The following is a 23400-nucleotide window of genomic DNA, read 5'->3' on the forward strand; positions in this document are numbered from 1 at the left end:
CCAGCAGGTATCATGCACCACACGATCCGTAATGGCCAAATCTCCCACTGGGTGGGGGAAACACTGTTACACATATATTGTTTTTATCCTAGAAAAGCTCCATAGCATCCAGTGAGATTTCTTATTTCGATAGATCTGGTGCTATTTGTCGCACCCTAAATGGACTCCGTTTTGCACCTGGGAGAGTTTGATACATAAAGAGCCATATAAAAACACAAAAGTATTTTTACAGCATAAGTTACTAAATGATTTCCCATTATTTTTTAACGCACACTCTGTGCAAGACTCTGATAAATAAACATAAGGGAGTGTTTTAAGCAAAGTGAAAAGCGCTCTACTCATAAACACAAAAGCGTGAGATTTGTCCTTAAGAGGGTTCGGATGCTTTGTATCACAAGGTATAAGATGGTCTACAAAGCAGTGCAAACGTCTCCGGATGCTTCATTTAAGATCAAGATGGCAAATCAAATCTTTAAACAAAACTTAAAAAAATAAATAAAAATTATATACAAGAGAAATGGCTTTTTTAAGCACAGGTTTAGTATATGTGCACCTGCTAATCTTTAAAAAAAAATAATGGAAAAATCTACATTACGGTGTTAAGAGGCACATAAATTACTACAATCCTAGAGCCTCATCTACTCAACACCAGACCCCTGCAGATCCTGCCTCCATTAACCCCATCAACGCCAGACCCCTGCAGATCCTCCCTCCATTAACCCCATCAACACCAGACCCCTGCAGATCCTCCCTCCATGAACCCCATCAACACCAGACCCCTGCAGATCCTCCCTTCATTAACCCCATCAACACCAGACCCCTGCAGATCCTCCCTCCATGAACCCTCTCAACACCAGTCCCCTGCAGATTCTCCCTTAACCTTCTCAACAAAGACCACTGCAGATCCTCCCTCCATTAACCCCATCAACACCAGATCCCTGCAGATCCCCCTCCATTAACACCAGACCCCTGCAGATCCCCCTCCATTAACACCAGACCCCTGCAGATCCTCCCTCCATTAACCCTCTCAACACCAGACCCCTGCAGATCCTCCCTCCATTAACCCTCTCAACACCAGACCCCTGCAGATCCTCTCTCCATTAACCCTCTCAACACCAGACCCCTGCAGATCCTCCCTCCATTAACCCTCTCAACACCAGACCCCTGCAGATCCTCCCTTCCTTGGTCCCTTCTAAGCTGACCACGTGCAATGGGCGGGGCTTTTATGTCGTTTCGACCACGACCTCTCTTTCACGTTTCAGCCCCACCCCTTTGCGGTCTCCATGGTAACGGCGCTCCCGTTAACTAGCGATGGGTTGTGTGAGCTTCCTATCCCCGTTTCCGTGGTAACCGAGGGACACACCACACATGACTTTTTTCGGGATCACATGCCTCGGGTATCAGGACCCCTTCCAGGCCGCCCGGATACAGGGGCAGCGGGGTGACCGCGGGGCAGCGGCAGGGGGCAGGGGCAAGTAATACATTAGCTGCCGATGAGGGAGGCCTGCAACAATAGACAAAGCAAAGTGTATCTGTATGCACAGCAGTGTGTGGGTATATGGGATTGGGTACTGTATGTGTATAACTGTATGTGTATATATGCATGTATATGTGTATGTATACTGTATCTGTATGCACAGCAGTGTGTGTGGCTATGTGTATATGTGTATGTATACTGTATCTGTATGCAAAGCAGTGTGTGTGGGTATGTGTATATCTATGTGTATATGTGTATGTATACGGTATCTGTATGCGCAGCAGTGTGTGTGGGTATATGGGATTGGGTACTGTATGTGTATATCTGCATGTATATGTGTATGTATACTGTATCTGTATGCGCAGCAGTGTGTGTGGGTATATGGGATTGGGTACTGTATGTGTATATCTGCATGTATATGTGTATGTATACTGTATCTGTATGCACAGCAATGTGTGTGGGTATATGGGATTGGGTATGTGTATACAGTAATGTATGTGTATATCTGCATGTATATGTGCATGTGCATATCTGTATGTGTACATATGTATGGGTGTACCTATATGTGTATGTATACTGTATCTGTATGTGCATATCTGTATATGTAAGTGTATATCTGTATGTATATCTGCATGTATATGTGTATACTGTATCTGTATGTGTATGTGTATATCTGTATGCACAGCAGTGTGTGTGTGTGTGTGTGTGTGTGTGTGTGTGTTATATGGGATTGGGTATGCGTATATCTGCATGTATATGTATATCTGTATGCACAGCAGTGTGTGTGAGTATATGGGATTGGGTATGTGTATACTGTATGTGTATATCTGTATGGGTGTACCTATATGTGTATGTATACTGTATCTGTATGTGCATATCTGTATATGTAAGGGTGTAGCTGTGTGTGTATGTGTACATCTGTATGTGTATATCTGCGTGTGTGTGTATATGTATGTGTATATCTGCTTATGTATATGTGTGCATGTGTATGTGTGTATATCTAGGCTGTGGTAGAAGTGTTATAGTACAGGAGGGGAGGGTATGGAGTACCCGTACTTTTATTTACAGACATGTACATTAATGTCCTGCTCCGTTTTTCTCTCCCTTTCTGCTTTCTAAGCAGAAATGCTGTATACATATCTCTAAATGATGGTGTAAAAAAAACAACTGCTTTTTTAAGCTATTGTCACTGATGTGTGCAGGGCTGCGAGTGCTAGAGCTGCATGTGTTTATTTATAAAATATTTTACCAGGAAGTAATACATTGAGAGTTACCTCTCGTTTTCAAGTATGTCCTGGGCACAGAGTTAAGACAAATAATACATGGTTACAAATACAGTTACATAAGTGAACAGGGTATACATTATATACACGACATTGCATGCACAGGTCAAGATAATATATATTATAGGCATATGTAACAGTTACAGACCAGATTAAAATGTGAGACAGCCTTAGTTTTGAAAGAACTTAAACTGGTGGTGGCTGTGAGAGTCTCCGGTAGGTTGTTCCAGTTTTGGGGTGCACGGTAAGAGGAGGAGGAGCAGCCGGATACTTTGTTGAGCCTTGGGACCAAGAACAGTCTTTTGGAGTCAGATCCCAGATAAGTGCTGCATGTGGTAGGGGTGAGGAGCTTGTTCAGATAGATGGGGAGCTTGCCCAGAAAGTATTTGAAAGCAAGACAGGAAAGGTGAACTTTGCGCCTAGACTCAAGTGATGACCAATCTAGTTCTTTGAGCATTTCGCAGTGATGTGTGTTGTAGTTGCATTGGAGAACAAAACGGCATATTGAATTGTAGAGGGTGTCAAGTTGGCTAAGGTGGGTTTGAGGTGCCGAGCCATATACTATGTCTCCATAGTCGATAATTGGCATTAGCATCTGCTGTGCGATACGCCTTCTGACCAGCAGACTTAGGGAGGATTTGTTCCTGTAAAGTACACATGGTTTGGCATAGGTTTTGGATGTCAGGGTATCAATGTGCATCCCGAATGTTAAGTGTGAGTCAAACCATATGCTCAGGTATTTAAAACTAGTAACAGGAGTTAGGGTGGTGTTAGCATTGGTTCCACATATATATATATATGTGTGTGTGTGTGTGATTTATATATATATATATATATATGTAAATACAACTGTATGCTCATCTGCATGTCTTAGGCAGGTCTGCAACCCCGCCTTTCACCATTATCACCCAGCACACAGCACTTCCACTGCAGCAAGGGATTCTGGGAAATGACATGCAAATGAGCACACAGTGCCACTTTTTGCTTCAAAAACCATTTTTAACATGGTTCCCTATAGGCTTAAGCCTGGCTGTGCTCAAAGCTGTGACCATGCAGCAAGCGTAAGCCTATAGGGAACCATGTTAAAAATGTTTTTTGAAGCAAAAAGTGGCACTGTGTGCTCATTTGCATGTCATTTCCCAGAATCCCTTGCTGCAGTGGAAGTGCTGTGTGCTGGGTGATAATGGTGAAAGGCGGGGTTGCCTTTTATATATATACCATAACTTAACTAAGTGTGTGTGGTGAAACCTATCCTAAGCTTCAGTTTGCAAAGCCAGAATAACTAACCCCACACTGATGAGACCCATTAAGGTCGAAACGGCTGTCTGCGGGTGGGTTTACTGGCTATGCATCTTAACCCAGTCTGTGCTCAAAGCTGTGAAATGCAGCAAGCATAAGCTTACAGGGGACCATGTTATATGGTTTTGAAGCAAAAGGTGGCACTGTGTGCTCATTTGCATGTCATTTTCCAGAATGCCTTGCTGCAGTGGAAGCACTGCTGGGTGATAATGATGAAAGGCAGGGTTGCAGACCGGTCTAAGACATGCAAATGAACATACAGTAATATTTCCATTTGATATATATATACACACATACATGTATGTCTTTATTTATATAGCGCCATTAATGTACATAGTGGTTCACAGCAGTAATACACGTGACAATCATAAATAATAAATAATATAATAACACATAAAGGGGAGAAGTGCTCCAGTCATAAGTAACATTTTGGAAAAGGAGTCCCTGCTCCAAAGAGCTTACAATCTAATTGTGGTATACACACACACATCTGTGTGTGTGTTCCTGTTTATACCTCTCTCCCTTTACCGTGCACCACGAACGCCATTTTTTGGGCATTTTACCCGGTGTGTGCTGCCATTTTTTGTGTATATATATATATACAGTGGTCGACAAATCACCAAAAAATCTACTCGCCGAACAGTAGTTCTGCTGTGCTGCTTGGGCCAATAGGAGCTCGCCACGATGTTAAATCCAATCGCCCCTGGGCCTGTAAATGTATAGGTTTGTCGAACACTGTATATATATATTGCAGTGACTTCAGTTTCCTCTGGGATAGTAACATTGCTCTTTTTATGGTTTCTTTAGGAGAAAATGAGGAAAGTTATGTAGGTCAGATAAGGCTTCCTGCGCTTGTCCCGCCACCTCTGTACATCAGCCACGAGAAATATAAGGAGAGTGTGAGGAGGATTCAGATCACGACAAGTAAGTAAATCCTTCGGGCGTGGTGTATGAAGGACCTCGTAGCCAGGAAACAGCCCAGCGTTGAAATAATGGGCGTAATTACATCAGTGAGTACTAATTACCTGCTGTGTTAAAAGGGATTCACTCCAAAAAGATTATGCTTACTGGAGTTTTTATATTTATTTTTGCTACAACAAGTTATTTTTTTTATTATTCCTAGGTCCAACTTTGTCTATCACCTCCTCGCGGCCACATTTTCTCAGTAACTTTTTGATGAACACCCTGAAAAGCCTACACGCCGAGAACTATGGCCCATAATCAATAAGGTGTGAAGGTGCTTCTCCGCGTCCGGGAAGTCTCTGAGCTCAAATGCATAGGGCTCAGAGGCGCTTCCCTTTATGTGGAGAAGGAGCTTCACAGCATATCGAATAAGGCCTATGTCCCGAGCTGCTGATATGTAGACCATTTCCTGTAATGTCACTGTGCCACGGCTTTCTACATTTGACACAGGTCTCTTACGCACAAAGGTTAACGCCACCTTGGCCCCAGGCTGTTGAGTCAATGAAGAGATTAACTGCATTGGTTGGAGGCACATACTTGAATTCGTCTAATTAGAATCGTGTTCTCTGTTGTTCCTCTGTTTTAATTGATATCTAATTTGTCATTAAATCAGATAACATGAATGAGCATCGTTCATTAGACATCAACAGCCATTTTGCTGACCATCTGTAAAAGTTTCACACATCCAAGCTGATCTCTAAACAGTTCGAGCGTAAATAGGTTACAATTTCCAAAAAAAACATAGACTAAAAGAGCTGGTTAAAAGCTGATATAAACACGATATATGTAGGGCTGAAGGAGTAACTCACTAGTAGTGGGAACACTGCCTGTTGATGTGGAGGAACTTGTCTGAAATCCCACTGTCCGCTTCTTGCCATTCATTTTATCTCCTTGTGCGTCTGACACCAAAATTAGATTGTAAGCTCTTCGGGGCAAATACTTATTCAACTAAGCGCCAATAAAGGTGTTGGAGCTCGATCCGGCGTTAGTGGAGAGGAACTTATATGGCAGTTAATGTCAGATCGAGATCCCATACCCCGTACTGGAGCTTAGAAAATAACCCCATTGTCCCTGAAAATTTCAATGTATATCCCTGCGCTATATAATTACAACAACATATACTCTTGATAAATAACATTATATGTAGTATTTTCTTTGCTGGTAATGATCTGCATAACTTAACTGGATAACATGATATAGTGCAGAGATGCTCCTCTCCAGTCTTCATCCCACCCAACAGGTCAGGTTTTCACAATATCCCAGCTTCAGCACAGGTGGCTCAATCAGTCCCTGCTTCATCAAAGGTAGCTCAGTCAGTGGCTCAGTCTTTGACCGAGCCACTGATTGAGCCACCTGTGCTGAAGCAGGCATATCCTTATAACCTGACCTGTTGGGGGGGGCTTGAGGACTGGAGTTGAGCACCCCTGACATAGTGATGGCTGCTTTAAGCTTCATTCACATCAGCTCAAGGTTTGAAGCTGAAGCCAAGTTCCCACAGCGTGTAAAATCAGCTCTTAAAGACCTTCAGTGCAAACTGAAAATGATAGGAGTGCGGAGAACTTGTTGTGGAGAGAGAAGAGGGCAGATAGGTACGGGGACAAGGGAAGAACAACTTCACATTAGTATGGCTGGTGAGAACAATGCCTCTGAAGCGGATGCACCCGTTTCAAAATAGTATCACCTCTCAGCAAGTCACTATATCTCCCTGTACCACAGACACCAACAATTGTATTTTAAAATGTTTCTGCACAGCGCTGCGTACAATTGCCAGTGCAGATTATTATTAGACACATTCAGGGAGATAGGGCAGCCGGGAGGAATAGTTGAATGGTACATTATGTGTACGTTGCCTTTCCAGCTCCCAAGCAGACGCAGCGCATTCCCCTGACTGCAGGCCAGCTCTATGGCTGGTGGTTGCCACAGGACCCGAAGGTCAAAGCAGAATGTGCCTATCCCTGGATGCAAGGCCCACGTCACCCGATGATACGCAGTCCTATGACTAGGTGAGTATTTGTATCTCCTACAAGGAGGAAGAGTCAGTGGCAACCTCGCGCACAATTCTCCTGGTTCTTTTCACGAAAAGAGTTCACGCTGAATTGTTAGGAAATTAACATGGTGACCAAAGGTTATTAATAAATTCAATGTCACAAAAGTGTTGTCTACATTTTTTTGTTCTTTTTTTTACCACAGGTAGACTTTCACTTTCTTTTTTTTGTTGTAAGTAACTTTGCAAGGTTGCTGCGTAGATTATGCAAATTTTGCAGAATTTGGCAAAGACCTGCAAACCTCTGCACACGTATGAGTGAATTTTTATAACGGAGTATGGTATTGGCACTTGCCAATTGTTTTGTTTCTTTATACATACTGTGATGCAATCACTGTGTCTAGGTGTTGGAATAGGGCAGCTAGGGGACTTTCCAGCGTACATGCAGTTAATTTCCCCTGGATAAGCTACCCTCAAGTGCAGCTAATCAGCCTGGTCTGAATGAACAAGGAAGTGTTTTAAGGCAGACACAGGGAGCTGCTATGCTGAGTGAGAGAGACTGATTTTTTCCCCAGAGAACTGGGGAGGTAGAAAGTACTACCCAGCTAAAGAAGAGACTGGCACAGTTCCTTAGACCCACTGGACGGTGGTCGTAGAGTCTACTGGGACTGCCTGGGTTTGAATCCCAGAAGGAAGAATGAAGGAAGCGAGACCGTGCTGAAGCAGGGATGTCCTATCCATAATGTTGGAACTATAGAGGAGGGATTCTCTGAACTCTCGCAGGGTCCAGAAGCAACTACCTGGAGCCCCAGCAGAAACAGATAAGATAAACACTATATTGTGGTTGTTCAGCTATAACAGTACCTGTTTTGGGGTAGTAACTAGCTTAGCTGTCCATCCAGTTAGCAAGGGCTGATGCTGCATGTATAGTTAGTCTCTTAAGAGGAGTAGGCGTTTATTTTATGATTTGTTTTGACTTAAAGGGACGTTGGGCCTGTTAGTGTATAATTTAACCCTGTATAGAGAAATACTACGTTTCTTGCCTAAATCTGGGACTAAAAGAGACTGCAACGTGATGTGGGCATCACAATACCTATCGTTAATCCCACTGACCTGGTTTACTCCCGCTTCTGCTCTGTCTCTAACTCCTCTGACATGCCCTTTCCTCTCTCTGATCATCACCTCCTAACCTTTAACCTCACTCTACCTTATGCACATTCCATAACACCTACTTCTACGCACAGACAGAAATCTAAATACCCCAGACCCCCTCCAATTTTAAACATGTCTACAACCTCTCTTCTCTCCCATCTCTACCCTTTCCTGTTCCAACCTAGCAACCTCCCTATACAACAGTAAAACTCTTATCAGCTTTAGACAAGACTGCTCTCGCCATCACACGTCGCCGCTGACAATCCAAGCCACAACCGTGGCACACACCTTTCACCCGCTACTTCCAAAAGTGCTCACGCTCTGCGGAACGTTACTGGAAGAAATCCCGCTCTAAAGCAGACTTCCTCCGCTATAAATTTATACTCTCTTCCTATAACACTGCCCCCTCCCTTGCCAAGCAAACCTACTTCTTTTCACTTATACAAACTGTATCAGACTTGCCATCTCTTCATGTAAAGCTCCACATGCATCACCTATCGCCCCTCGCACACCTAAATCCACACTCAGCTCATTTTCCCCTGTGACTGAGGATGAGGTCTCCCTGCTCCTCATCATCATCTCACTCTACAACCTGTCCCCTTGATCCTTTTCCCCCACTTCTCCTTCGCTCCCTCTCTGGTACACTAAGTCGTAGCCTTGCTCACCTTTATAACCTCTCTTTCACCTTTATAACCTCTCTCTCACCTCTGGCACACTCCCATCTTCTTTCAAACATGTACACATCACTTGACTCGTCCTCCCCCTCTAACTACCGCCCTATCTCTCTTCTCTCCAAGCTACATGAGTGACTTGTATACAACAGCCTAACTCACTTTTTCTCCTCAATCTCCCTGCTTGACTCTTTTCAATCTGGTTTCCATCGTCTACACTCCACCGAGACAGCACTAACAAAAGTGACCCATGACCTACTCACAGCTAAGGGTAATTTCTCCATACTAATTCTCCTTGATCTCTCTGCTGCCTCCGACACTGTTGATCACCCCCTTCTCCTAAACACTCTCCACTCCATTGGCCTCCGTGACGCAGCCTTCTCCTGGCTCACGTTCTACCTTTCCACCCGCTCCTTCAGTGTTTCCTTCTCTTCACTCCCTTTTTCTGTTGCAGTCTTACAAGGTCCTATCCTTGGCCCCCTGCTCTTCTCACTCTACACCTCTTCTCTTGGTGAACTAATACAATCTTTAGGCTTTCAGTGTAATCTTTATACCGATGACACCCAAATCTATCTCTCCTCCCCTGACCTCACCCCTCTCTCCTGTCCCTTGTCTCCAACTGTCTCTCTGCAATCTCCTCCTAGATGTCTCACCGCTACCTCAAGCTTAACATGTCCAAAACAGAATTAATACTATTTCCTCCTTCCACTGCCACTGCGACACCAACACTCTCCCTCACTGCCAATAATACCACAATCTCCTCAAGCCCGCTGTCTAGAGGTTATCTTTGCCTCTGATTTCTCCTTCATTCCTCACATTCAGTCCCTCTCGAAGTCCTGCCATCTCCACCCCCGAAATATCACCAAGATAGGCCATTTTCTCACTCATGATGCAACTACAATGCAACCTTCCATTAGTTGCCATTCCCTTTATCCTCCTCTTCCAACTCCAATCCATCCAAAATGCTGCATACTAGATTTCTCTACCTCACTCACTGCTCCACTTCTGCTGCTCCGCATATCCCCATACTGGCTTGCCATAACCTCTAGAATTAAATGTAAAACCCTATTCATGACTTACAAAGGTCTCAGCGGCACTGCTCCCCTTACATCTCAGCCCTCATCCACAAATACATACCTAAATGCCCCCTATGTTCTGCCCACGACATCAGCCTTTCCTCCCACCTTATTACCTCCTCTCACTCCCGCCTGCAAGACTTCTCCCGTGCTGCCCACTCTCTCTTGAATTACCTACCACGTAACATCAGACTCTCCCCCAGCTTTCAGATGTTCAAAAACTCACCTTTTCAAGGAAGCCTACTCTCCATACCTCTAACATCCAACTCTCCTCCCCCTCCAACCCCATAGGGACCAGCTGTGTGGCTGGACCACTCTCCACCCTACGTAACATTCCTTTCCCCCACCTCCAAAAAAATACCTTAATGGCTTCAGCTGTCAGACTGGGCCATATCCTAACCTGAGTCACACCTTATCCTACAATGAGCAGCCACCTTACCTTCTTGTTTCAACATTGTCCCTCATTCCCTCTAAGCTCTCACGGGCAGGGCCCTCATTACCTCTCTGTATCTGCTTGTGTAGGTTTGTCCTTACTTGCATGTAACGGTTTTATGTTTCTGCAATACAAGAAGTGGTACTCCAGCGGCCTTCACAGAAAGAGAACATTTATTCCCTGAAGATCTACATTTGGAGTACCACTTCTCGTTTGCTTTTCTGTCGGCGGCATGCGTGTTTGTACAGGACCGCTGTTGCTGAGCACCTGTCTCAGCTTTTTCAGTACCGTGAGTTCACCATTCCCTGGACTATCTGTTTGTAATATACATAATTCTGTACCCCACTGTGGCATATGTTGGCGCTACATAAATAAACGATAATAATAATAGTTTGAATCTCCCACATTTACTAATTTTCCATGTGTGTAATGTTTTGTTCAATCGCTAAAACCTAACTCTGATCTTGGCGTTTGTATGTTTTTACTTTGGACTCAAAGCCTTTGGCGAATGTAAGCCAGTTACCGAGAGTGAACCCTTCCACTAAAATTCCCCATGGCCTTTGTCTAGCGCTCAGCATCTGCAAATTTCATCCAAAACGGGATGTTTAGGAGAGGGATGTCATTTTCCTCCCCTAATGAGGCAAACCACATCCTGAAGATTTCTCGCTCTCTAAAAGTATGCAGCAGGTTCCCAGGAACTTGGGGTGAGGTTAAATATGTTCTGAAGCCGCGTCCTTGCGTTGGAGAAATGTTAGCCCCATTCATGTAAATGGAGTTGAACGCTTCTGCAACACTGGAATCCAACTGCACAACATATTGCATAAGGGACACAGGCCCAGATCCACAAAACTGGGCTAAGCTTAAGCACACATTTACTCTCATTCATACGAGTTTAGCACCCTTTTGTGTATTTTGGTCATGTTAGGCTAAGGCCCCGCTCCCAGAGTCAGCGCACCCGCACTGCTGACAGGCGGTGCGCTGAGATACACAGACCGCGATATGCGGTCTGTAGGGAGCGGGAGCCGGAGAGGGAGGTGGGCGGGAGTGGGAGGTTTGACAGGGAGGGGGGGCGTGGCTTGAGCGGAGGGACCCGCTACTCTCCCCCCCCCCCCCCTCCACGGACTGCAGGAGGGAGCTGCTACTCACCCCCCCCTCCCTCCACGGGCTGCAGGAGGGACCCGCTACTCTCCCCCCCCTCCCTCCACGGGCTGCAGGAGGGAGCTGCTACGAACCCCCCCCCCCTCCCTCCACGGGCTGCAGGAGGGACCCGCTACTCTCCCCCCCCTCCCTCCACGGGCTGCAGGAGGGATCCGCTACTCTCCCCCCCCCCCTCCCTCCACGGGCTGCAGGAGGGAGCTGCTACTCACCCCCCCCCTCCCTCCACGGGCTGCAGGAGGGACCCGCTACTCTCCCCCCCCCTCCCTCCACGGACTCGGGCTGGAGCTGCTACACACACACACGCAGGCACTCATACATACACACATACACACACAGGCACTCACGCACTCATACACACACAAGCGCGCACACACATGCAGGCACTCACGCACTCACACACACACACAGACAGAGGCAGGCACTCAGGCACACACATACACACACAGACACAGACAGGCACGCACGCACTCAGACACACACACAGACAGGCACTCACCTGCTTTCACTCCACACTCCTCCCCGCTCCCCGAAGCCTCTCCTCCTCCCGAAGCCTCCCCTCCCCATTGGCTCACAGCCACACCACGTGACGCGTCAACGCTAGGAAACACCATTCTCTTGTGTCTCCTAGCGGCTGACGCGCCACAGCGTGTAGTCAGCTGTGCCGCCAGGGGGGACCGGGACCGGCTCGCGAGGATTCCCCTGCTGGTGGGGAACTTGCGACTTAGCCGCCCGCGCCAACGAGCGCAGCGGGACCGAGGCCTTACAGCTGCTCTATTGCTTCTGAAACGCACCAACCCTCCCTTCCCGTGTAACCAATATCACTTTACTCTGCCTATAGATTGTAAGCTTCTTGAGGCAGGGCCTCTTCTAACACAATTTTAATCCGGTCTATAACTCAGGCTCTACCTATGTCTCTTGTGTAACAAAATAATTGTATTTCATTTGTAGTTGTTCTCAAATTGGCTATAAAGTATTGCAATAGCCCCTTAAGCAGGGGCCTGTATTTACTTAAAAAATAAATGATGATGATTTGGGCCATAGTTTCCTATAACGAAAGAACAAAATGTTGGTGAACTTAGTCCGGCAGTGAAGAGGTTAATGTTTCCGCATACATTCTTGCACAAGATGTATTAATTAACGGTTTACCAGGGCGCTCAGCGGACAGCTCGGCCAGTGATCTGATGCCCAGAAGACTAAATAATTCATAAGAAGCCAACCACATTCAGGAATTATGAAACAAAACTGTGGATCATCGCCTTCTGTAGGAATTCAAGCGAGTAGTAAGAAGGATTGTTAAACATAACGCTTCCCCCTCTGAGATCCTTTCATCCGGAACCCCAAAATTTAAAACGGAGATATTATATATATATATATATATATATATATATATATATATATATACATATATATATATATATATATATATACACATACACACCACACTTAGTTAAGTTATGGTGGGTAACAAAAGTGACAAAATCCCTCCACAGTAAAGCATATAGCAAATGGAAATATTACTGTATGCTCATTTGCGTGTGTGTGTGTGTGTGTGTGTGTGTGTGTGTGTATATAGAGGTATCTGTGCCGCGTTAGCCGAGTTTAATAATCATAAACGAATAGACGATACTGTTCTGTGGCTAACGAAATGCTTTTATTTGTGCAAGCTTTTGAGATACACTGATCTCTTCTTGTTACACCGCCGGAAGAAGAGATCAGTGTATCTCACACAAATAAAAGCATTTTGTTAGCCACAGAACGGTATCGTCTATTCATTATATATATATATCTATATATATAGATATATATATCTATATATATAGATATATATATATATATCTCAACATATCAATTATATCAACATATCAATATATCAACAGTCTTTTGGAGTCAAATCTCAGATTGTATTGTATTGTATTGTATTGTATGTCTTTATTTATATAGCGCCATTAGTGTACATAGCGCTTCACAGTAGTAATACATGTGGTAATCAAATAAATAACAGATAATATAAATAACAGATCATGGGAATAAGTGCTTTAGACATAAAAGTAACATTTCGGAAGAGGAGTCCCTGCTCCGAGGAGCTTACAGTCTAATTGGTAGGTAGGGAGAACGTACAGAGACAGTAGGAGGGAGTTCTGGTAAGTGCGTCTGCAGGGGGCCAAGCATTATGTATCGTGTTTAGAATATCCACAGTGCTATTCATATGCTTCTTTAAGCAAGTGTGTCTTAAGGTGGGTCTTAAAGGTGGATAGAGAGGGTACTAGTCGGGTACTGAGGGGAAGGGCATTCCAGAGGTGTGGGGCAGAAAGTGAGAAAGGTTTAAGGCGGGAGAGGGCTTTAGATACAAAGGGGGTAGAAAGAAGACATCCTTGAGAAGAACGCAAGAGTCTGGATGGTGCATACCGAGAAATTAGGGATGAGATGTAAGGAGGGGCAGAAGAATGTAAAGCTTTAAAAGTGAGGAGAAGAATGGAGTGTGAGATGCGGGATTTGATCGGAAGCCAGGAGAGGGATTTCATGAGGGGAGATGCTGAGACAGATCTAGGAAAGAGTAGAGTGATTCTGGCAGCAGCATTTAGGATAGATTGTAGGGGAGACAGGTGAGAGGCAGGAAGGCCGGACAGCAGGAGGTTACAGTAATCAAGACGGGAGAGAATGAGGGCCTGAGTCAGAGTTTTAGCAGTCGAACAACAGAGGAAAGGGCGTATCTTAGTTATATTGCGGAGGAAAAAGCGACAAGTTTTAGAAATGTTTTGAATGTGAGGGGCGAATGTGAGAGAGGAGTCGAATGTGACCCCTAGGCAGCGTGCTTGGGCTACTGGGTGAATGATTGTAGTTCCAACAGTAATGTGGAAGGAGGTAGTAGGGCCAGGTTTGGGAGGAAGTATGAGGAGCTCTGTTTTAGCCATGTTGAGTTTAAGGCGTCGGAGGGCCATCCAGGATGATGTAGCAGAGAGACATTCAGAAACTTTGGTTTGTACAGCAGGTGTAAGGTCAGGTGTTGAAAAGTATATTTGTGTGTCGTCGGCATAGAGGTGATAATTAAACCCAAAAGATGTTATTAGGTCACCTAGAGAGAGTGTGTACAGAGAAAAGAGAAGAGGTCCCAGGACAGAGCCCTGGGGTACCCCCACAGAGAGATCAATAGAGGAGGAGGAGGTGTTAGCAGAAGAGACACTAAAAGTACGATGGGAGAGGTAGGATGAGATCCAGGATAGAGCTTTGTTCCGAATACCAAGAGTATGGAGAATGTGGAGGAGAAGAGGGTGGTCCACGGTGTCAAATGCTGCAGAGAGGTCGAGTAATATGAGCAGTGTGTAATGACCTCTGTCTTTGGCAGCATGGAGGTCGTCAGTTATTTTAGTGAGGGCTGTTTCGGTGGAGTGAGCAGTGCGGAAGCCAGATTGTAGATGGTCTAGGAGAGAATAGGTGTTGAGAAAATGGAGCAAGCGAGAGAATACAAGACGTTCAAGGAGTTTAGAGGCAAAAGGCAGGAGGGAGACAGGTCGATAGTTAGAAAGACAGGTAGGGTCAAGCTTGCTGTTTTTGAGTAATGGTATGACTGTTGCATGTTTGAAGGAGGATGGAAAGGTTCCAGAGCAGAGGGAGGAGTTAAAGTGCTGCATGTGGTGTGTATATATATATATATATATATATATATACAGTGGTTGACAAATCACCAAAAAATCTACTCGCCACACAAAAAAATCTACTCGCCACCTAATACCAAACGTGTGCTGCTTGGGCCAATATTTACTCGCCCGGGGGTTAAATCCACTCGCCCGGGGCGAGCAAATGTATAGGTTTGTCGAACACTGTTATATATATATATGTATATATATATATATATATATATATATATATATATATATATATATATATATATATATACGCAAAGTTCATCTTTCCTGTCTTTCCTTCAAATACTTTCTGGGAAAGCTACCCGTCTATCTGAACAAGCTCCTCACCCCTACCACATGCAGCACTTATCATCTGAGATCTGACTCCAAAAGACTGTTCATGGTCCCAAGGCTCAACAAAGTATCCGGCCGCTCCTCCTTCTCTTACCGTGCACCCCAAAACTGGGACAGTCTACTAGAGACTCTGACTGCCGCCATCAAAACTAAGGCTGTCTCACATTTTAATCTGATCTGTAACTGTTATATACGCCCATAATATATATTATCTCTAACTGTGCATGCAATGTCTTGTATATAATGTATACCCTGTTCACTTATGTAACTGTATTTGTAACCATGTATTATTTGTCTTAACTCTATGCCCAGGACATACTTGAAAACGAGAGGTAACTCTCAATGTATTACTTCCTGGTAAAACATTTTATAAAAACAATAAAATAATAATTTTAGGGAGAGGGAGTGGCTCAGTGAGTAAAAGACACTGACTGGCACTGAGAGTTTGAAGCAGGGGAACCTGGTTCAATTCCCAGTGTCAGCTCCTTGTGACCTTGGGCAAGTCACTTTATCTCCCTGTGCCTCAGGCACCAAAACATAGATTGTAAGCTCCACAGGGCTGGGACCTGTGCCTGCAAAAAGTCTCTGTAAAGCGCTACGTATAACTATCAGCGCTATACAAAAACATGCTATTATTATTATTATTATTATTATTATTATTATTATCATCCAGAACGTTGTTTCATCTTTCTTTTCTATCATTTCTCTCAGTTCACAAAGTATGTGGAAATAAAACCAGTTTATTAATTAATTAATTATTAATTATTTCCTCTGGCAGAGGGGTTAAGCAGATGTCTAATAAGGAAAGAGCAGTTCCCGCTCAGCCGGTAGAGATGAGTGGTGCACTTAGAAATAAGGGACTGACTTGGAAATAACAAAAAGTATTTCTAAGAAATGAGTGCACTCAACCTCCAATAAAATAAGAGAACTCGTGTAATTTACTGGAAAGGGATGGTTTCCCATCCCCACTAATACAATGAATTTTATTACCAAGAAATAAGGTACTACTTAAAACCTAAATGAAATAGCGCTGCTTAACAGATATGAAAAACAAATGACAGGCAGGCGCACTGAGGGATAGTACACTTTATTGTTAAAATGGGTAATAAGACAGTGGACAAACAAGCTCCACTGATAAGGGAAAATAACTCCTGTGGAGTTTTGCAGTCGGTGGGAGCGGGTCTTCACGCTTCAAACGGGGTATGTACTCAGACTGGTCCGGACCCTTTCTGTAGTGCTAGTGTGATTTAGTGTTGACCCGGTGCCACCCCCCGATCGTACTGGTGTATGAACCAGTTATTCTAACACTTTTTACTTTCGTTTTGTTATTTTCCCTTATCAGTGGAGCTTGTTTGTCCACTGTCTTACTACCCATTTTAACAATAAAGTGTACTACCCCTCAGTGCGCCTGCCTGTCATTTGTTTTTCTTGTTTGTGAGCCCCCCTTGTGGGAGCTCACTTTTACAGGGGATGTGTGGAACCCCCCCAGACTAACGGCTGCAAGAGGGACTATTTACAGTGACATCCTTAGCGCGGAGCAACATATCTGCTTTATGCTTAACAGATATGTATATTTAAACAGATCTGTTGATGCTGCTGATAATGCTGTAGAATAATTATGCTAAGAGGCAATGGGAATAGCAGCCTGTCATGTAAGCACAAGTCTAAATCGCTTCACTATTGGTGAAAGGTGATACCTATCAATTCTACCTAATCTCTGTATAACCTAATTAAAATAAAATAAAGTGAATATTTAAATAAAACTTAGTGCACATATATTAATTATTTATAGCGATATTAGGTGGTTGATCAACAGGATAGTATTCCTTTATGATAGCCTTGGATTTCTATATTGAATCCAAGGATAACAAACGTGTAGTGTAGGGGTTAATAGCCCTACAGTCAGCTGTAGAGATTGTGTGCTGGTGGTGGTAAGATTGACAGTTGCTAATGAGGCAAATGGTTAGGTTGATATATCAAACCAACCATGTCTCTATTGAATGTTGCTTATAATGTAGTTATCATGTATCCATGCAAACATAATTGCCGATTACTGCAATAAGTTGTGGGCAATTTTACTGCACTGTTAATGATCAGTGTAGATCTCATAAATACCAAGAAGTTTCCTCTAATATTGCATCTCATCAAGCAATTTAAATATTCTCACCAACAAAAAATCCTTCCAGCCGATTTATATACCTCTTCTATCCACCTCATATGGTTGTAAGCCAGTGAGGTCTGATACAATGGCACTCCATGCTACGGGGTTAACTACTCAAAGGGTTAACTGCAGGGTTAACAATTGCACTCTATGCTGCGGGGTTAACTGCCCAGTGTATCGTGGTACCCATATGATAGTGTAGGGTTGATGTTACAGTCTGATTAAATCCCGTTAGCTAACGTAGCAAATATATCCCTGCTGCCTAGAGTCAAAAAGCCCCGTGTGAGCCAAATGTTTTCATAAGGGCATATCAACTTTAAAGAGTGGGCTAGGAATGTCGCATCCTAAACTTCTAGTGGAAGCTTCTTTCAGCCCACATCGTAGTTATCTGTCTAAATGTAGCCAGAAAATCGCAGCAAGTAATTCAAAAGAGCCACAACCTTCGCTGGGCTCGCGCTATACACTTGATGACTCTGACGTCATCAACACCCGATGGGCGTTTCATTCCACCAGGAACTTCGTCGCCTGAAAAACTGTGATGGAAATATACCAATGTGCCGTTAGTAATGAGCTCGGTATGTGATTACATAGTGCAGCCTCTTTGTTGCAGGTTACCTGTTCCGCAGCCCGGGTGCGAGAGCGGAGTCCTGTTAAGAACACTGCCCTTTAAAGCAGTGGTTCCGCCCAGCCCAGGGGCGGCCAACCCCAGTCCTCGAGAGCTACCAACAGGTCCGGTTTTAAGGATATCCCTGCTTCAGCACAGGTGGCTCAATCAATCAGTGGTTCACTCTTTGACTACACCACCTGTGCTAAGGCAGGGATATCCTGAAAACCTGACCTGTTGGCAGTCCTTGAGAACTGGAGTTGTCAACCCCTGGCCTATGCTGTTTATTTTTTTTGCCCCCTTTTTGTTATTGTTGTATACGAAGCATGGGGTCTCCAAATTCTGAACTGTGTTAATTTCAGCTCTGGGGACCCCTTGCTTCCAGAGATACTTACCTCTGCAGGTGCCCTTGTGCTGACCCCTTCAGTGGAAAGAAAATGGAAGTTTAAGCTCCCATGTCACGCGGGCCAGTAGGAAGCTTTTCAAGGGGCCTGCACAATCCTACACACAGCACTGCATACTGTATATCAGCGGTGCGCAAACTGGGGGGCGCGAGACTGCCGACGGGGGGGCGCGGGGTTTACAGAGGCCCCGCGCGCTTCCCGAAGGCACTTAAATTAAGTGCCGGGGGAGCTGCAGGGCGTCTGTAAACCTAACTTACCGTGTCTCCGGCGGCTTCCTCCCTGCGTCGCCATGGCAACGCGCCGTCAAAATGACGCTGAGAGGTCATGTGACATCACGCTGCTATGGCAACGTGACGTAATGACGCCGGAGCGCGGGTAAGTAGGGGTTGGAGGGGGGCGCAGGAGTGAGGGGACCGCCGGCAGGGGGGCGCAGGGAAAAAGGTTTGCGCCCCCCCTGCTGTATATTATCAGCTCTATAGAAGAAAAGGCATTATTATTATTATTACAATTCTCCAAAGGCAACAGTCACTCAGCACATTAAAAAGGGCTTGTTTTGAAATGTAATATTATTATTGCATCTTAAAATGTGTACATGGAATTGTCCTAAGGGAGGTTATGCTGTAAAAAAAAACAAAAAGGCCCACTTGGACCCGTTAATTGCAACATTTGATCACTGAAATAAGGCAATATGCATAGTTGTCATGTCAATGGATCCCAGTGAAAAAAAATGGGGTCATAAATAATACTGTGATAGGACAGTTCTGGCTTCAAAGAGTGCTCAGCTCAGATCTGACCTCGTGTATCCTGTTAGTGGAGGGAATTCCCCCCCCCCATCTTTGTAATTATCACTGGTTTTGTCACTCTTTTTACCCACCATAACTTAAGTATGTATATGTAGCCCTTTTTCTGACGCCTTCCAGGGGGACTACTGGTACTGTACTCAACCTGCGGCTCCAGGAGATCTGAGCCTCCGCTAGCTGGGAGCCTGGGGTAATGGTTCTAGCGCAGCGCCTCCACTTGCCCAGGATCCCCGTTATGTAAGATTGCCCTGGGCAAGAAACATACCAACAGTGCGTGCAACCAAGTTTACTATGCATAGGCAACCATATCTTATTCTCTATATAACATCACACATAACTTGCATATATATGTATATTATAACGTTAGAGTCCTTATACTACCGTGGCTCAGCCACATCCCTAGAGAATTTGTCCAGTATAACAGTGGCTCCGCCACGCTCTTATAGAGTGTTGTCCTTGTAAGGTATTAGGTAATATGCTCAGTCCGCTAGCCACTTGCTAGTGTCACTACAAAGTTATTCCTAAGGCGGGATCAGCGCCTGATGACCGGTGTTGGTGCACTTGCTTTTACAATTGTACCTTCCGGTCACGGCGGTGACCGGTGCCTCTTCGCAAAGGGTCCGTTGCCTCCGCCCTTGACCTCCAGATGTCGCGGTGTCCAGCCGTCTGATCCCAGATGACTGTGACCGTCCACAACTCTGTGCGCTGTCCCTAACTAAGGTGACAATTCCTTCCACTATCGGGCGTCCCTGCAGTACAGCAGCCTACTGTGACTCAGGGAAACCTCCTATGGGCCTGAGGGTAATAGCTGGCCTATGCAGGCGGGTCACGGACCCCCTGCACTCACACTACCTCCTCTCGCTCTGTCCCGATCTCCTCTGCCTAGCGTGGTCTCTCCCCCACGCTTCCTGTTCCTCCTTCCTTAATTCCCGCCCTTTCATTGGCTCCTAGCGTCAGGTGACTGTTCCAGAGCTCGCGGGAGTTGTGGTCCATTATCAGAGCCTTTCCCTTATTGGCCTGTCGTTCGCGCGCTCCCATTGCGCATGCGCGACCTCTTCACCCCGTCAGTGTCCTTTGCAATATTGCGCAACAACATGGCGGCACCCTGTACTACCGTGCCGTCGCGGAACCTGCCGTACTCCCTCCGCGCGCACACACATGGTATCTAACACACCCTTACATATATATATATATATATAGAAAAAAGAATAAAGAGGCGCGTGCCTCGTAGCATAAATCTGTGTTGACATTTATTATCAAAAATAGAGAATCTAAAATAGCACACTCACAAGTGTAGCTAGAAATAGCGCATTGAGAGAGATATTATCTCAGCAGGATAGTACTCATCTGGGGCCTCGATGTTCCGTGATGGTGATGAGGAATCCTAGCACCAATATGAATATTAGAGTTCAACAAGAAAGTGGAAATGGGAAATATAAAAGAGAAAATCTCTAAGGGGGGTAATGTCACCAAGTGGTGGTCCTGATCCAAAGCCGCACAGCTGGGCACATTTCTAGCTACACTTGTGAGTGTGATATTTTACATTCTCTATTTTTGATAATAAATGTCAACACAGATTTATGCTACAAGCCACGCGCCTCTTATTTCAATAGATTCCTGTGGATGTGGTTCATCCTTGCAGAAACGTCACAGCACTTTCTATCCTTTAAATTAATTTGTTTATTTACGGACATTATTACGGACACTTTAAATTATTACTGTATTTCAGTTTATTCATATTTGAAACATCTTAATTGTTACATTCACATGTGCACTTATGTTTATGTTTGTCATTGGTTTATAAGATTGTCATTGATTACACATTTGTAATTTGTCACATTTACACCGTACTTTTATCAATATTGTATCATTGTATGGTTATTACTGGTATTTATTAGCGCTTGCTTCTGCAGATACATATATATCTACATCAGCTTGAGGCAGAGCAGGAGTTGATGTAGCTGATGTTCAACGTTTAGCAGAGTTGTGGGGGGAGGAGATAAGGATTGAAGTGGTCGCTGTAGCATCAGCAACTCATTGTAACACACACCCCTGTTTTTATCCCCTTAAAGGTTCGTGGATCTGATGACTCTGACCCACAAAGACTTCAGCTTGTTTTGACTGCCTCTGAGAAGCATGGATGACAGCAGCAGTCCATCTTGGCATAGTGTAACCTTCTCCCAACCTAACCAACTCCCCATGTAGTTTTGCCAACTTGTCTGTCACACGCTCACCCTCTCAGTACATTGCTCTGCAGGTCTCTCCTGTGCTAGGAGGTGTAATAGGCAAACAGTCTTTTTTCCACTGGCTGAGCAGATAAATAAAACACAGTTGATGTAACACATTTGTTTGACACTGATTATTGTTTGTAAAATAGAGTTGTTAACAGGCTTTAAAAGGCCAAGAATCTGTTCACAGCCCCTTCTGAGTAACACTTTGAAGAGAAACAACTTTAAACTACACGTACAGTATGAGACACCGGAGCACAAAAATGGGGCACACCTCAAATACCTGGGATATATGCTAATCTAACTAATTTAATATACTCTGCATATCCATATTGGCATAGGTGTGTTTGGGATATCTATATATAAAGAATATCACGTGTGAGCACATTCACATGTCTTAGGTCTGCAACCCTGCCTGTCAACCATTATCACCTATACAGTGCTCCCACTGCAGCAAGGGATTCTGGGAAATGACATGCAAATGAGCACACAATGTGTCGTCACCTTTTGCCTGGAATATCCATTCACATGGAGCCCATTTAAGCAGATGCATCGCTGTTCACACAGCTTTTAAACACAGCATGGGACTAGCAAAGCAAATCAAACCACTCAGACATGTTTCAACCTTGATGGGTATCATTAGTGTGAGGTTGGTTTATACTTACAATGCAATATTTCTAGGCTGGGTAGGTTTACCATTACATTTTAAGTTATGGTGGGTGAAAAGGGCAACAAAAAACCTCCACCGTTAGCATATATACATACATAACACTTGGGACACTGATAAAATGTCGCTCTCTTTCATGAGCCCTCAATTAAGTGTTATTTATCTGGACCAAAGTGTACTATCGGCAGTGACATATTTAGGAGTTATATGTGGGTGGGTAATGCATTTTTTGTGCCACAATCTGACTCCTACGTATATTAAAATATTTGTTTAAAGTTACTTTGTAGACTAGAGAAGCCGAAACAGTGAAAGGGTTTAATGTTCTCTGGCTGCTGCTTTTTCTGTGAGAACACAAAGAGAACAAGAGTTTGCACAGGCAGAGCCTCTATCTCATCCTATCTTTATTGGTTCTCTGATAAGGACAGGGTGACCTGCAGGTAAAGAAAACACATGATTGACAAACGCGTCACCATTCAGAAGCCACTAAAAATGCAATTTGTAATTCATTTCCTAAGAAAACAGAAGTACCCAAATATTTGCTTTTAGCACAGTTAGATTTGTTTATAGATGCCAGTTGGTGTCACGTACAGCCCACCTAGTAGCACGTGACCTGCATACGGGACAAGGGTTAATACTCCGCTCGCAAGCGCTCCCACTCTTCACCTCTGCAGAGGTCCCTCAAATGGACAATATCTCCTCTACAAGACAAGGGTTAATAGACAGCTTGCAAGTTGCCCCACACTTCACCTTCACAAAAGGTCCCTCAAATGTGTTATATCTCTCCATAATCCTTTCCTATATAACACCTGTCAGGAACAGCGCACAAGTGAGCACGTGACTTAGATATGCAATAAGGGTTAATACACACGGCTACTGTAGCCAACTCACCTTTCTCCTGCGCAAGGTACATCCGATGAGTTAATATTAATCCCTTACTCCATTGCAATCATATCTATACACTGCCACCACCTGGGATATGCAAATAAGATGTAAAATTAATATTTGCCAGGGCCCCAGGTCCCTGTGTATTATAGAAAAAACTGCACTTAAACACACAAAAATC

At 44.4% G+C, this 23400-nt stretch overlaps 1 protein-coding gene across 1 annotated transcript; it reads left to right on the forward strand.

Annotated features, from left to right (window-relative positions):
• The first annotated feature begins 1266 nt into the window (after positions 1–1266).
• SPMIP11 (sperm microtubule inner protein 11) lies at positions 1267–21782 on the forward strand. The gene is made up of 4 exons (XM_075591210.1): positions 1267–1471; positions 4867–4983; positions 6881–7025; positions 21515–21782. The coding sequence occupies exons 1-4, from the start codon at positions 1369–1371 to the stop codon at positions 21561–21563; spliced, it is 414 nt and encodes a 137-aa protein (XP_075447325.1). The 5' UTR covers positions 1267–1368; the 3' UTR covers positions 21564–21782.
• Positions 21783–23400: the final 1618 nt, after the last annotated feature.

This window comes from Ascaphus truei, chromosome 3 (genome assembly GCF_040206685.1).
Source record: "Ascaphus truei isolate aAscTru1 chromosome 3, aAscTru1.hap1, whole genome shotgun sequence".
Lineage (NCBI taxonomy): Eukaryota > Metazoa > Chordata > Amphibia > Anura > Ascaphidae > Ascaphus > Ascaphus truei.